This window comes from Myiozetetes cayanensis, unplaced genomic scaffold (assembly GCF_022539395.1).
Source record: "Myiozetetes cayanensis isolate MyiCay16 unplaced genomic scaffold, myiCay2020 scf24, whole genome shotgun sequence".
NCBI classification, from domain to species: Eukaryota; Metazoa; Chordata; class Aves; order Passeriformes; family Tyrannidae; genus Myiozetetes; species Myiozetetes cayanensis.
In genome coordinates this window covers 10,671,354-10,685,447 of record NW_026087456.1, presented here as the reverse complement: position 1 = coordinate 10,685,447, position 14,094 = coordinate 10,671,354, and the positions used below count along the sequence as shown (strand labels likewise).

General features: G+C 53.2%; 1 protein-coding gene across 4 annotated transcripts in view; it reads right to left on the bottom strand.

Moving 5' to 3' along the window:
• Positions 1-6,533: 6,533 nt before the first annotated feature.
• The window catches only part of SLC4A4 (solute carrier family 4 member 4), a 139,993-nt gene continuing 132,432 nt past the window's right edge, over positions 6,534-14,094 (bottom strand). For all 4 annotated transcript variants that reach the window (XM_050320454.1, XM_050320457.1, XM_050320455.1 and 1 more), the window contains 3 exons: positions 11,659-11,755; positions 9,714-9,793; positions 6,534-8,751 (listed from right to left, as the gene is read on the bottom strand). In XM_050320454.1, coding sequence (XP_050176411.1) covers positions 9,750-9,793; positions 11,659-11,755 — 141 coding nt within the window. In that variant the 3' untranslated portion in view covers positions 6,534-8,751; positions 9,714-9,749. The remainder of the gene's footprint in view (positions 8,752-9,713; positions 9,794-11,658; positions 11,756-14,094) is intronic.

Sequence of the window (14,094 nt, the reverse complement as noted above, 5' to 3'; positions counted from 1 at the left end):
TTAACCTGCATTTCAAAGGTTGAATAAGTGGGACTTAGTCATTTCTGGAGCTCAAGGGGAAACTGTTGGACTTAACCAGAATTTCAAAGGCTGAAACTGCAGGACTTAACCTGCATTTCAAAGGCTGAATAGGTGGGACTTAGTCTTTTTGGGAGCTTCACAGAAGGCTGTGCTTGTGGGATCCAAAATCCTTCCCAGAGCTTGTTTTCAAGGCCCAAAAGTGCAACCCTCAGTCTCTGTTCTCAAAACATGAAAACACAAGACTTAGCTTCCACTTTCAGGCCCCAAAACACAGGACTTGGTCTCCATTTTCAACCGTGGAAAATGCAGCACTGAGTCCCTTTCTGGGCTCCAAACCCACCCCAGTTCACAACGTTTCCAAGCACCCAAAACACAGCACTTGGAGTTCAACCCCGCACTGCACCCCTGCCCGGGACCCCGCGTGTGATGTGATGTGATGCTGGGGGGCTGGGAGGGAGCGCTGCCCACCCCCCACCCAGGGCCCGGGTCCAGTCGGCGGGAAGTGCTTGGGAACTGTGCTGGAGGGCCCTCCGTGCAGGAGGGGCCCGTCCCGTGTCTCTGTGGGGCCGCGCCGGCAGATGGGGGGGAGCACTTTATTCACGTTTATTGCACCTGCACACACACAAAGAGCCGCAGCCCCCAGGGAGCCCTGCCCGGGAACAGCCCGGCCGGGCACGGAGCACCACGCCCGTGTCCAGCCCAACGTGCCCCGCCGCCCCCGAAGCCCTCCGGCCGCAGCGAGCCCCGAACCCCCCACGGGAACCTCCCGCCCGCTCCCCGAGAGAAAGCCCCTCGGAGCCCCCAGACCCCGCCCGGGGCAAGCCCCGGCGGCCGCGGCAGCCGCTGCCCGTCCCTGCCCAGCCCGAGCGGCTCCCGGCACTCGGCCCCGCCGCCGCCGCTGCCCGACCCGTCCCGGCACAGCCTCGGCCCGGGGCCGCCTCTGTGCGCCCCGGAGGCTCCGGCCCCAAGCCCGGCAGGGCTCCCGGCCCCGCGGCCCCTCACCTGCTCCGGGCTCCGCCGCCGCTGCCCCCGCGTGGAGCGGAGACCCCACAAAGAAGCCCAGACCTGAGAAGGAGCGGCCCCGCCACGGCCGAGGCTTTTCTGGCCCCGGCCCGCCCCGGCCCCGCCCCGGCCCGCCCGGCACCTGCTGCTCGTTCCGGGCCCCGCCCGCCCCGCACCTGCTGCTCGTTACCGGCACCGGCACCTCCTCACCGGCCCCGCCCCGGCACTGCAGCAGCCACAGCTGTGCTGGAGCTGGCACTGACACAGAAACACAGCCCGGCCCACCCACACCAAAGTAAACACGGGCTGCAGGGGAAAACAAATCTCATTGGCCGGCGCACAACAAAGTAATAGCGGAGCGTTACCCCTTCCCTGCGCTCCAGGCACATCAGTGATCCCTGCTCTCAGCAGTGTCCCCAAACACATCAGTGATCCCAGCCCTCAGCAGTGTCCCCAGGCACATCAGTGATCCCAGCCCTCATCAGTGTCCCCAAACATATCAGTGTCCCCAAGCACATCATGCAGTGATCCCCAGCCCTCATCAGTGTCCCCAAGCACATCAGTGTCCCCAGCCCTCAGCAGTGTCCCCAGCCCTCAGCAGTGTCCCCAAGCACATCAGTGTCCCCAGTCTGACGGCGTCCCTGTGTCAGGGGCAGCGTGGCAGGGCCACCTGCAAGGGGCACCAGGAGAGAGGGGAAGGCAGGACCCCTGGCACGCGGGAGATGTGGGAAGCGAGGCCCTGGCAGGCAACAGTTCCGAGCTGGGAAACCCCTTCCTCCTGGAGGATCCAAGTCTCTCCGTGAAAAGAATGGCAGCAAAACTCAGGGGAGCGATCTGTTCCCGCCGGAGAGAAGGAGGGGAGGGCGCCCAGCTGGGAAATGGGGAGCGACTGGGCAGTCTGGGGGCTGGGCTGGCACTGCCTGGTCCCGCAAGGAGCCGGGTTTATCCCGGCAGGGCCCGTGTCACCAGGCTGAGAGGTCCCACTGGGGCCGCCTGCACCGGGATGGGACAAAGCCGGGGCTCTGCACACCACGTGTGCCCCTCCAGCCCGGCCCAGCTGCCCACGGGGCACTGCAGCAGCTGAGATGGAAGCTCAGAGCCACAGGCAAAGGGGCTCCTTTACCTCCATCAGGGATCGTCCCTGTCCCCTGCACGGCTCCAGGCAGGTCCCCGTGGCTCTGACAGGCACAGCTTCCCACGCAGCGCAGCAGAAACGAGCCCAGCGTGGCCCCTGCCAGGGGCTGGGTGCCCCTCCGGAGCCTGCAGAGGAATCAGCAAGAGGAGAGACCCATCACAATCCCGGCCCTTCCCAGAGAGAGGAAACTCAGCCCCGGGACTGAGGGGCCGCCAGTCAGTCCCGGAGGGGGCACCTGCTCTAATTCCAGCGGGGCCCACGGGGCCTCCTTCCGCTATTGCCCGTGCTGAGAGAGCTGGATGTTTGTCCCCGGCCCAGCCCCGCAGCCCAAGGGGGAGCAGGGCCACGTTAGCAGGACCTGCCCCTTCCCTGCCACGGGCCCAGGGAGGGTCCCGAGGGCCGTGCCGGCTGACACCGCAGCCTCCTGCCCGCTCGCCACGGGGCACCTCGCGGCTGAAATCCACCCTCCTGCTGACAGCTGCAGCTGGGCAGCGTTTGGGCTGATGGATATGGGGCTCAGGGATACTGGGAACCTGCTGACAAGAACCTGCTGCTGCGTCAGCAAACCTGGAGGTGGAATTGCACACGGCGACCCCAAGCCGGGCCATCTGCTTGCCTTGCTGAGGCCGTGTGTTGCTCCCAGTCCCAGGAAATCTGTTTCCCTGCCCATCCCCAGAGACAGGCGGCCCCCAAAACGCCTGGCACTCGGGAAGCACAGGCTGCAGGAGCTGGCAGGGCCCAGTGGCCGTGTGTGGTGTGTGACAGCGTGTCCCGCAGCCCCAGGGACCTGCACAGCAGGGACAGGCCCCGGCAGCGTTTCAGTGCCCAGCCCAGAGCAGGCTCAGGGACAGCCGGGGCACGTGGCAGCTCTGGGAATCTCTGCCACGCATGGCTGGGCCTTCTGGGACTGCCTGCTTGTTGGGAGTAATCTGGACGAGGAAGAGGAGTCTGGAGGGTGGAAAGAAATGGCTTCTGGCAATATAGGCCGGACAGCATCAGACATACAGACTGTTTGTTGGATTGTGAGCTCTCTCTCTTGCTGAGGGAGAGCAGGTTTCTCTGACTGGCCAATGTCCAGTCAGAGGCAGTTAGTTTTCCCAATTAAGAACCTAGTAGTTACCTGAAGATGCATGTATCCCCTCTATTATCAATCTTAAATCCTATCCAGTGCCCTGTCCAAGTTCATATATACCTATCCCCTTTTTCCAGAACCTGCCTTATCTGCATATAAACCCCCTCCATTTTGTAAAATAAAGTTAGATCAGCCTCAGCACCCACAGCTGGTGTCCCTGTGTGATTTGACTCCCGAGCTTGGCCGATACATCACCGGGCACAATGACAGACACTGCAGCTCAGCTGTGAACCCGCTGGCCCAAAGAAGACCCCAAGATCCCAAACCGTGTTACCTGCTGGCCAAAGGAGCTTCTCTGCAGACCGTGGAACCAACAGTGTCAGGGACTGCAGGAGCATTTGGGGGGCAGAGACTGAAAGGGGGCTGTGAAAGGTTGTGTGCTGCAGAAAGCAGCTGAGAGAATTGTTTCAGGCCGCAGTTACGTCTGTGCTTCTGCTACACCAAGCGGCGAGTCTAACCTGGCCTTTTGGCTCACCTTGCTGAGACTTTGCTAAGCTTTAGACAAGGGCTGTAGCTTTTGTAAGGAAGGGGCAGTGGGGAAAGAACGTGACTTTTACAAACGGACAGAACGCGTAGCTTCCAAGTGACAGGGAACCACTCAGCAGCCAGCGTTCAAGGCTGAGAAACAAGCCATCCGAGACGAGACAGGTTCAACACTGCAAATTCTGCGGCCTGCCCGGCGACAACAAAGCCCGAGCGCGTCCAGGCTGTCAGGGACTGCAATCGTAGCAAAAGGACGCGAGATGGCAGCAAAGACCGTGAAATAAGGACAGCGGAGCCGAGGCCGCGCTCACCGCAGCTCATTCCTCCCGCTGGGCATCGCAGGAGCTGCCCTCGCCCCGTCGCTGCCCACTCCTTCTGGCAATGGTGCAGCTCCTCAGCTCGAGTGTCTCTGAGGGCCCCCGGCCACGTTTCCCAGCAGCTGAAGGAAGGCAGGGGCACCCCTGAGCTGGGCTGCCTTTCCCTCCCGGCCTTTTCCCCGCCTTTCCACTGCAGTGACAAGAGCTGCACTTTCCCAGGGAACGGGGCAGTGACAGGGAGAGCAGCAGGCAGGAGCCCCTTCTTCTCTGCAGCCCAGGGACTACTTGTGTGGGAATGGGCAGTGACTCGGGTACCAGCTCCACCTCCGACCTCTTGCCACACATCCGTCTGAGGCCTCGTCAGGTCAATACCTGCTCTTTTCCAGAGCACCCCAGTTGTGTTCAGTGTCCTCACGGTAGCCCAGGAATCCCTCCCTGTGTTACATCAGCCTCCCTGTCCCCTTTCTTCTAATGAAGAATTAGCATTAGTGTCACACTTGTTAATGACATATACAAATTATCCTGGCAGTCTCTATGTTACAAGCGCAGTTTGGCTGAGTTGCTATCCTGTAAAATGTGGGAGGGAACAGTGTCACCATCTCTGCAGTGCAGTGCTGGCCTACATTCCCAGGAGAACTTGAGGGAGAGACAGAATGTTTAAAACATGAAACCTTGGCTGGCATCGCAGTGGTTATTTCTAAGTACGCGTTTCTATCTGATACATTTGTTGGGGTGATTACTCTGGAGAGTGTTTTTTACCTCAGGCACTAAGTCTGTGGATCAGCTTCCTCGTGAGCAGGTACCAGCACGTTCCCCAAAGGAATGCTCTGTCAAACACAGCAGGGAGGTGAGCAGGAGTGGTGCTTGTGCACAACTGAACTTGGATTTGGACTGCTCTGGGAGATCTTTGTTGAGATGGGTATTTCTGCACAGCTTCTTGTGACATGCTGAAATTAGAGATGAGCTGATAAAGGTAGTAACACAGTTCTATCATCACTGAGCTTTTGAGGATTTCAAACCCCTTACTATTAATCCGGGGGTTCGTGCCCGGGGTTCGTGCCCGCTGCGGGTCCCGGTCGGTGCCGCCTCTCGCCCGGCCGGGTGCGGGTCCCGCGGCCGAAGGAGCGGGCCGGGATTGCGGCTGGGATCGGGACCGCCGCGGGCGGGAGGAGCCGCTCCGGGGCGGGCGCTGGAGCCGAGTCTCGGGCTGCGGTCATAGCGGGGCTGGGACCCCACCAGGGAACGGGACACGGTCCCGCTCGGGCTGCGGTCATAGCGGGGCTGGGACCCTACCAGGGAACGGGACACGGTCCCGCTCGGGCCGGGGGAGTCGGGGTTGGGACCCCACCAGGGATCGGGACACGCTCCCGCTCGGGACGGGGCTGGGACCCCAGCAGGGATCGGGACACGGTCCCGCTCGGGCCGGGGGAGTCGGGGCTGGGACCCCAGCAGGGATCGGGACACGCTCCCGCTCGGGCCGGGGCTGGGACCCCACCAGGGATCGGGACACGGTCCCGCTCGGGCCGGGGTCTGGGACCCCAGCAGGGATCGGGACACGGTCCCGCTCGGGCCGGGGGAGTCGGGGCTGGGACCCCAGCAGGGATCGGGACACGGTCCCGCTCGGGCCGGGGTTGGGATCCCACCAGGGATCGGGACACGCTCCCGCTCGGGACGGGGGAGTCGGGGCTGTCACGGCGCACGGGAGCGCTGCCCCCCAGTGGGCACGGCCGGTACCGCAGCCCCGGGGCGCGCCCCTGCCCCGGTGCCGGAGGACCGAGGCGGGTTTGGCTCCAGGACCGGGACCGGGACCGGGACCGGGACCGGGACCGTCCTCAACCCAGACCACCCTCGCCGACCCCTCCTGCTACGATGCCGGGGTGAGGCTGACCAAAAGCGGGTGATGGACGCCAAACCGGGGGCGGATGCCATGGGATGTGGTGTGTGGCCATAACCCCTTGTCCCTCCCGCAGTCCTCAGCCCTGTGGGTCAAGCCCTGCAGTGCAGACTCGCCGTTCCCGGTAGCTGGAGAGGGCTCCCATCCCAGGGCACCCCCAACGCCCCTAAATCCCGCATCTCCTGCTCCCGATCCCGGTGTGCCGGCTCTCCTCATCCCGCCCCTGCCGCAGGTATCTGTACGAGTACGCCAGCAGCTACAGCCAGGCGCCACTGCCTGTGCTCCTGGGCTCCACCAGGACCTTCCTCTCCATGGTCTCCACCTGCTGCTGCATCTCCCCTGTACCCACCGCCTGCTTCCTGAAGGAGGTGAGACCCCTCGGACCACTGGGCTTGTCTCCATACTGCTCTTTGGCAATCCAGGCGAGCTGGTGACGCCTCATCCCAAATTGCCAGTCACCCCCCCATATCACCACAGTGATCCTCGGATCTCAATTCAATCAGACAAGACTCGACACATAATGAGCAAAAATGGACATGAACTCTCCCATAAATGCATAAAGTTACTTTATTTTCAGTATACATTTAATTTTGAAAAATATAAATGCTAAAATATCTCATCATCTTCATCTTTTGATTCCATAAAAGTCACAATAGAAAGGTTCATAAAACTGTAAAATACTATAATGTTATAAGGAATTTCATGTTTTATATTACTGAAAAAAAAATCACTTTAATAATATTTGAAATGTTTTCTGCTGTTTTCCTTTTTGTTCCACCTTTTGATCCACTTCATTTCATCCCAAGTTTTCATTCTTTCCTCCGAAGCAAATACAGACTTAGGAGAATTAAAAACAATAATAAAAGTAGCTGAAAGTGCTGTTGATTCAAAATAAAAATACAAATACAAAGGTGTATCAGCAGGCCAGAGGCTGGTGGCCACTGTGTTCCCAGGGCTGGGACAGAGCTGGCTGTGGCTGGTGGCCGTCACGGGTCCCACCGGGAGCGGGGACCTTGGATTTGCGGGGGGAAGGTTGTTGTTGACAGCCGACTCTGATCTCAGAGGGCTTTGGGTCAGTCTCCACAACTATTTCCTGAAGCATCCACCCAGGCTTTTCCTATGTAATACCTAATTTGGATTGAGCTGCTCCTTTTCAAGCCCTCTCCCACGTCTCTCCAGCCTTTGCAGAGCAGGTATCAGCTGTGTTCCTCTGACACACAACACAGTTTTTATGGAAACTGAAGTGGAGACCCCTCGAGAGTGAGCAGGGTATGTACAGAGGTGATGGCTCCTGCGTGGGAGCAGATGCTAAAATTTGGCATTTAAGGTCTCAGCACCATCAGAAAATCCTCTCAACTTCACCAACAGGAACTTTGGTTTCACAAGGACCAAGCGGCAGCACGTACCTTCCTCTGTTGCAGAGTTGTCTCCATCAGGGAATTTGCCTGGACAGCTTGGGGATTCTTTCTTCTTATTTTAATTTTTTGGATGAAGCTTTTAGTGTGTTCCCTCATGTCCTGGTGAAGCCCAGTTTCCCAAAGGCATGTATAGATGCACACACCAGTATGAACACACTGCAGAGAGAAAATCCTCCCCTGAGGTGATGCTCACTTGGTTCCACCCCAAAATCCTGGGATGCCTGTGTCTGGCCTGCTTGGTCCTGCTGCATTGCCGGGTCTGGGGCTGAGAAGCTGAGCAGCCAAGATTTAGGGTAAATTCCACAGACGATGGTGTGGGATGCAGGAGGATGCGGATTACATCCCGCCTCCTTCACAGCGAAGATTACTCATAAAAAGGAAAACCCATAAAACCAGCATAACCCTAAAAAACCCAGATGCTTCAGAGCAGAAGGTGTTAATGGAACCGATCCAGCCCTGTGCCACGTCCTGGAGATTGTGGTGTAGTGGGTTTGTTTTTTTGTAAAAATCACATTATATATGGTACAATACATTTTTTACAGAAAGCCTGGCATCTAGAAATAAGAGGTAGAACTACTCATAACTATATGTTTCCTGCTGCAGGAAAAAAATTCATTTTTCTTTACAGTAATTAAAAAAAGGTTAAAAAAATTGAAAAAAAAAAAAAAAAAAGCAGTCATAGGTTAGGCCCCCATAATTTAAACAAAATAATCTAGGAAAATAACACTCTTCCATGTACCTGACGGATTAAGTCCATTAAAGTGTTTCTTTAAAAAAAAAATTGCATAGGAAAGGGACGTTTCCAAACATGCTACAGCAATGGCAACGGTCTGTCTGTGCTGGGAGTGAAGTACCTTCTCCTTTTAACTACAGGTGAGCGCGTGAGGGTTAGCAGCACGTTCCAGCATCCCCGAGCAGTGGGAGCAGACACGGAATCAGCCTGGAGGCTCAGCTTCGTTCTGCCAGACGAACACCGGGCGCGCGACCACCGGCGCCTCCGGTACTTCCCACAGGTACCACGCGGCATCCTTAACGCTCCTGCCCTCGTTGCAACGGGAGACACTTCGGAGAAGGCAATCCGAGTCCTGGTGTCGGCGCGGGGGGGCCCGGAGGGACCGGGGAGGGGCACGGGCAGAGGGGCAGCGAGGTGGCTCATTTACCTTTGCCAGCGGGGAGCAGGGAGCTTTTTAATATTTGGCTAGTGACAAAATAAATTCCATAGAAGATTGGACAGACAGACAAATTACAAAGTAGTTTCTGTTCCCTTGCTCCTCCAGAAATAACCATTGTCTTCAGGCTCAAGTTCTATTCTAATTTGAGGCACAACTTTTACTGGAGTTCGTGGAGGGCTGCGAAGAAGAAGGAAGACAAGGTCAGCGTGGGACAAAGTCTGGGCTTTGGGAATACAGAGCTGGATTTAAGCCTCACACATCACGTAAGGCAGTCTGAGTGAGTTGCTCTGAACAATGCCCAAGGCAAGAGATGAAATCACCCATTTCACTGACCGAGGAGCTCCAAAGTGAATTCAGCACTTTGTGCCTCACAGACTCCCAGGATGGTTTGGGTTGGAAGGGACCTTAAAGATCATCCAGTTCCAAGTGCCTGCCTGCTATGGGCAGGGGCACCTTCCATCAGACCAGGTTGCTCCAAGCCCTGTCCAACCTGGCCTTGACCACTTCTGGGGATGAGGCATCTTGGTACTTCACCCTGTGCTGTGGCAACACTCCTGAACTGCCACTGAAATAATCCAGATATCACCACTGGGTTGAATTTCGGACTCTCTCTAACATCTGGAAGCACAGACACGTCTTTGACATTTCAGAGGACTATCCTTGCCTTGGTCCTGGTGCTGGGAAGTCCCATGTGGCCCCAAGGGACTGAACTCTGGGGAACTGTTACTTAACTCCTTGCTGTAATTTACTATTTACTCTATTTTCCACCACAAATATGAGAAAATGGATTATTTTCCTTTAGCACTGCCTCTCTTGACTCCTTCCAGGAGGAATCTTTCTGTCTTTCTCCTGGTCTGCCTCCCAAACCAGTCCTCAGGGCTGCTGCCAGGGTCTATCCAAGGCCAGTGGAGCCTTCACGTCTCCCACAGGTTCTCCACTTCCTATCCCAAGCACTGAGAAGGCTGGAATAATTATGGAATCAACTTGTTCATAATCACTTCAGAATCCTACAATCCAAGGTAGGGAACGTTCTCCAAGTGTTTTGTTCAAGAATTCCCTATAGCAAACTTCAGGAGTGCTGAGGGGGAGCAAAGATACTTTTCTGGGATGATTCCAAAGCGCATTTTCCAGGTGCTTACCTTGGCATGGCGTGTGATTGAAGGAAAGGAATTGTATCAGCACGACGTGTGGCGTTCAAGGAATGTTGGTGATTTTTCTCCTGAGGGGGGGAAGAAAGCCTGGGCTGTCATTGATGAAGAACTGATGGCTCCTCCAGCTCTGCCTCAGTTTCTCCAACCCTCATCCATTGGCAGTGCTCTTTTCCTGCTGCCTGTCAGATGGATTCACTCCACTCCTCTCTGTTTCTCTCTCTCTTCCCCAAGATAAAAACCCTTGAGGTGCCAACAGGCCCAGTTTTCCAGGAGTTGGACACTTTTAGGGTTGGACACTTACCTTGAATCTACCCCTCTCAGTTACCCTGTGCTCCCACTGTCACACCCACATTCCTTGGGAGAAAGAGGGTGGCTTGTTGCCTGGACTGGCTTCTCTCCCCTGACCCTGTGGGAAGTGTGTTCTCTGGGAATAACAGCCCTACTCCTGCTCTTGCTGGAGAAAAGCTGATGTTAGTGGTATTATCAGGAATATACTTTGGATCGCAGAGCACAGCTACATCCAAGGACAACACCAGAGTGGTACTGAATTCTGGCTGTTTTTTCTATTCCAATGGCCTGATATGTTCATTTTTTTTTTTCATTGTTTCTAATTAAAAAACAACAAATCAAATACTTGATTATAAAAATGTACCAATACGCAAACACAGTTTGGCTCGTGGGTGATTTACCCCATGCCATCTCCAAAGGCATTCCAACATGGCAGAATTAACTTTTCCCTAACTATTTTAGCGATAAAGCTGTTGAAAACAGGGCATCTGATCCTAAAATCCCGTGGAACAATATTTAGGATGCAATTTGCTTTTAGCATATCAGAGTGTTTTCACAGAATGAGGAGGATGTGTGGTTGCCTGAGGCTGATTTTGGATGGTTTGCTGACATCAGCAAAACACTGAGGATATCTAAATAACCAGGAAAACGTCTCTTTTCCATTACTTTTGTTTCATAATCCCCAATCTCTAAGTGTTTCTGTATCTAAAACCCACAGCAAATGCTCCGTGTTGCCCAAGGCCTCTCCAGGCCACCAAAAGGAGAGACTTTCCCAGCTCTTAAACCCTAAGGATAATTTAAGGATTTATCATCTAGGGGTTTAGGTCCTCCTTCCAGGAATTACCAGTCTGGCAGCAGCAGTAATTTATTACTCTAATTTGTATTTCTCCCCTCCCATCTCACAACAAAACAGCATATGACACCCTTAGTATATTAAAAAGTCAGCCCAAAGGCAAAAAAGGCAAGGTCAGCTGTGATTCCTCACTTAAAAGAGGAAAATGCAAAGTGGGAATGACTGAAAATAAAGATTACAATCAGCAATTATGGGTATTAACATGAGAAATTAAAACCACGAGAAGAGCACAAAAGCAAATCACCTAAGAAGGGAAATACGTTAATGACCAACTGATCCCTGCCTGGGCAGCTTAATGACACAAATAATTAATTACTCTGTTAAGTGCTGATTTTTTTTGCAACTGCTTGGCACCTAAGGGAACAAACAGTGACAGGACAGCGCTGCAAATCCAGAACACCAGGCTCAGAGGAAAAAAATAAATCCCACCATCAGCAGGTTAACACCAAGGGGGAGAGGGAGAGAGGAGAGGAGAGGAGAGAGTGGGTGGCCAGGAGACCTGTCAGGAGCTGGAGAAAAGCACTTAAGCTGGAGGCACCAGAAGGAACAACATTGATTTTGTAACCAGCAAAGGAAAAACAAAACCAAAAACAAACAAAAAGCTCACAAAAGCAAAATCTGTCATAAAGCAGAGGCCTGGAAATTAAAAAAGAGAGAGGAAAAATAATAGAACAAGAAAAAGTACTTCTCAAGTAAAAGAAAAGATTTTTTTAAAAAAATCACTCTAAATATATATATATTTGTAGTGCAAGTCAGAGTCAAGCAGGCATGCAAGAGGTTAATTCTACTCACTGTCGGCAGGTTTGCTATCACTTAGGAAAGGTTCCTGCTCCATGATGTCCATTGGTATTTTAATACTTGGGACTTTTTCTGAGTAGGGGCAGTCAGACTGTGAAAGAAATGTGTAAAAGGTCTTAGAACATTCCCACTGCTCTCTCTCTTATCATCTCCCACACATTAAAATTATCCTCCACATAGTTTCTGCAGGAACGGGGAAAAGAAAAGAAGGAAAAAGAGAAAAGCATCATCCAGCTTAGTTGCCTGGTGGATTCCACTGGTTCCCCACTGCACCCCACTTCCCCTCGTCCTCCACACACTGAAAGGATAATCTTGTGGAATTGCAAATTACATAAATCTTCCCCTTTCCCACCCCACCAGCTTTTAAGACGCCATCCCATTCTGCTTGGAGTCGGCTGCAGGAAATACAGATGGAAAACGGATTTGTGGGCAGACACAGCAGGGCCCTGGCTGCTGGGAAAGCTCATCCAAACCTTTTCTCCTACTGGGATTTCTGTAAAACCCCTTGGTTGTTCCCAGTTGCTCTACAAGGGCAGAGGTTCCCTATGCTGGGCTGGCTCAGCAACCCCTCTTTAACTTGAGTCAAACCCAGCCTCAGTTACAACTCTAGTTCATCAATTCCAGGACCCTTGGAAGGATTCAGTATCCCTGGCCTGGCAGGAGAAACAGCAACCAGGTCAGGAAGAGGCAAAGGGAAAAGCTGGGGTATCAGCAGGACTTATATCCCACTGCCTTCTATCACCCACCTGCTCATGCTTAGTAGATGGTACTTGGAATTATTCCGCTTTTTTAAAAATAAAGGGAAATTTTCATAGCCCAGGAAAGGTTGATATTGCCTAACTTGGCAAAGGCAGGAAGGTGTGATTTGCCAGAAACACTGGGACATCTTTGTTCCTGAAGAGAACCAGACCCACAGTGCCAGGGTGGAGGGAGGAGACTTTCCAGTCAGGGCAGGAAAACACTAGAGAGGCCAGAGAATTGCTCTCCTTGGATTATTATTCTTATTTTTAACTTATTTTTTAACATAACTGACATCCAGTGCCTTCTTTCATACTCCAACAGCAAGATGTTTCCTTGGGACTATTTTCATGAGGCTGAGGGACAAGCATAACTCAAATAAAGCATCAGCAACGCCCAGCAGTTCCTTTGGCTGAACTCAGACCCGTGTCTTGCCCCCCAAATCCCACAGGATTAACCCTGTGGGTGGATATTTCTGGAAGGGAAAGAAGGAAAGTAATCCAACCAGTAATGCCCAGAGCTGTACGTTCAGGAAGCTGGTGAAAGCAAGTGCTGAAAAAAACCCAACAAGAGTTAAGAACCAACATTTTGCATAAAATCTCTTACCCACTAGATTAATTACTGTACCTGGAATTCAGGAAAAGCCTGTGAAAGAGAGGAGGTAGCTTAAAACATACAGGACAGAGGGAAGCCATGGCTGGAGCTGCTGTTTACACACCAGTCAAGAGGAGGGGATGGAATCAAACCTTTGCTGATTACTCAGCAGGGCCTCTTTTAATCTCATTCTGGTTTGCACAAATTTAGGTGCTGAAGGAAACCCTCGCCCTGGGAACTGAAGGAATGATGGGACAGGGGAGTTTGCTGTCTGAAGTAAGAGCCAATCCTCCCTGCTGTTTTTCCTGCCGTGCCAAAATTAGATTCTTTCCCAGCTTCAGGGGGCCTTCCCTCTCCCTACATCTCAGGAAAAGCCCTTCTTCATGGACCCTGGGTGGATACATGAACAGAAGTGGTGATGTCGTGCTTTGGACTCCCCATGGAGTGTGTTTAGCACTTCAATATAAATGTAAAGGATTTGAGTTAGGCCTGAGCAGGATAATATTTGAAGGCACCAGGACTATATTTCTTCTTCTTCTTATATATACAGTGAGAAACAGAAGAGTCAAAGGCACGTGGGTCTGGTCTAATCAGGTGACTTTTCGCTATTTTAGGACAGGCTGCAACCTGAGGTAGGACCAGAGTGTACAGCAGAGGGCACGGATGCTCAGGAAATATTTAGGTGATGAGTATTACCAACAGAAAGCAGTCACATCTTTTTTTGTGCTTTTAAAAAAAGCCATTACAAGAATTCAAAAAAAAAAAAAAAAAAGAAAAAAAAAACCAGAAGGACCAAAGGTGCTGGTGAAAAGCATTCTCCTCCTAAAATGTAAGAGACAACGATGGGGAGAAAGGCGGAGGAGGTAGCTGGGGGAGGCAGGGTGATGAGAGGCATTCTAGCAAGGGGCATGACATCCCAGTAGGTCCCTAACGCTCTTGGCAAGTGTGATCTCATTCCTGGCAATGCACAAACCACCCACCACAGGTTGGAAAAGGGAAGGCAATGTAGGAAAGAAGTTTTCTTTGGGGCCCATTTGCTGCAGCAGCAAAAGACTGAGCTGTCAGCTCCAAAAGAGCACTGGGCAGGGGCATGGACTG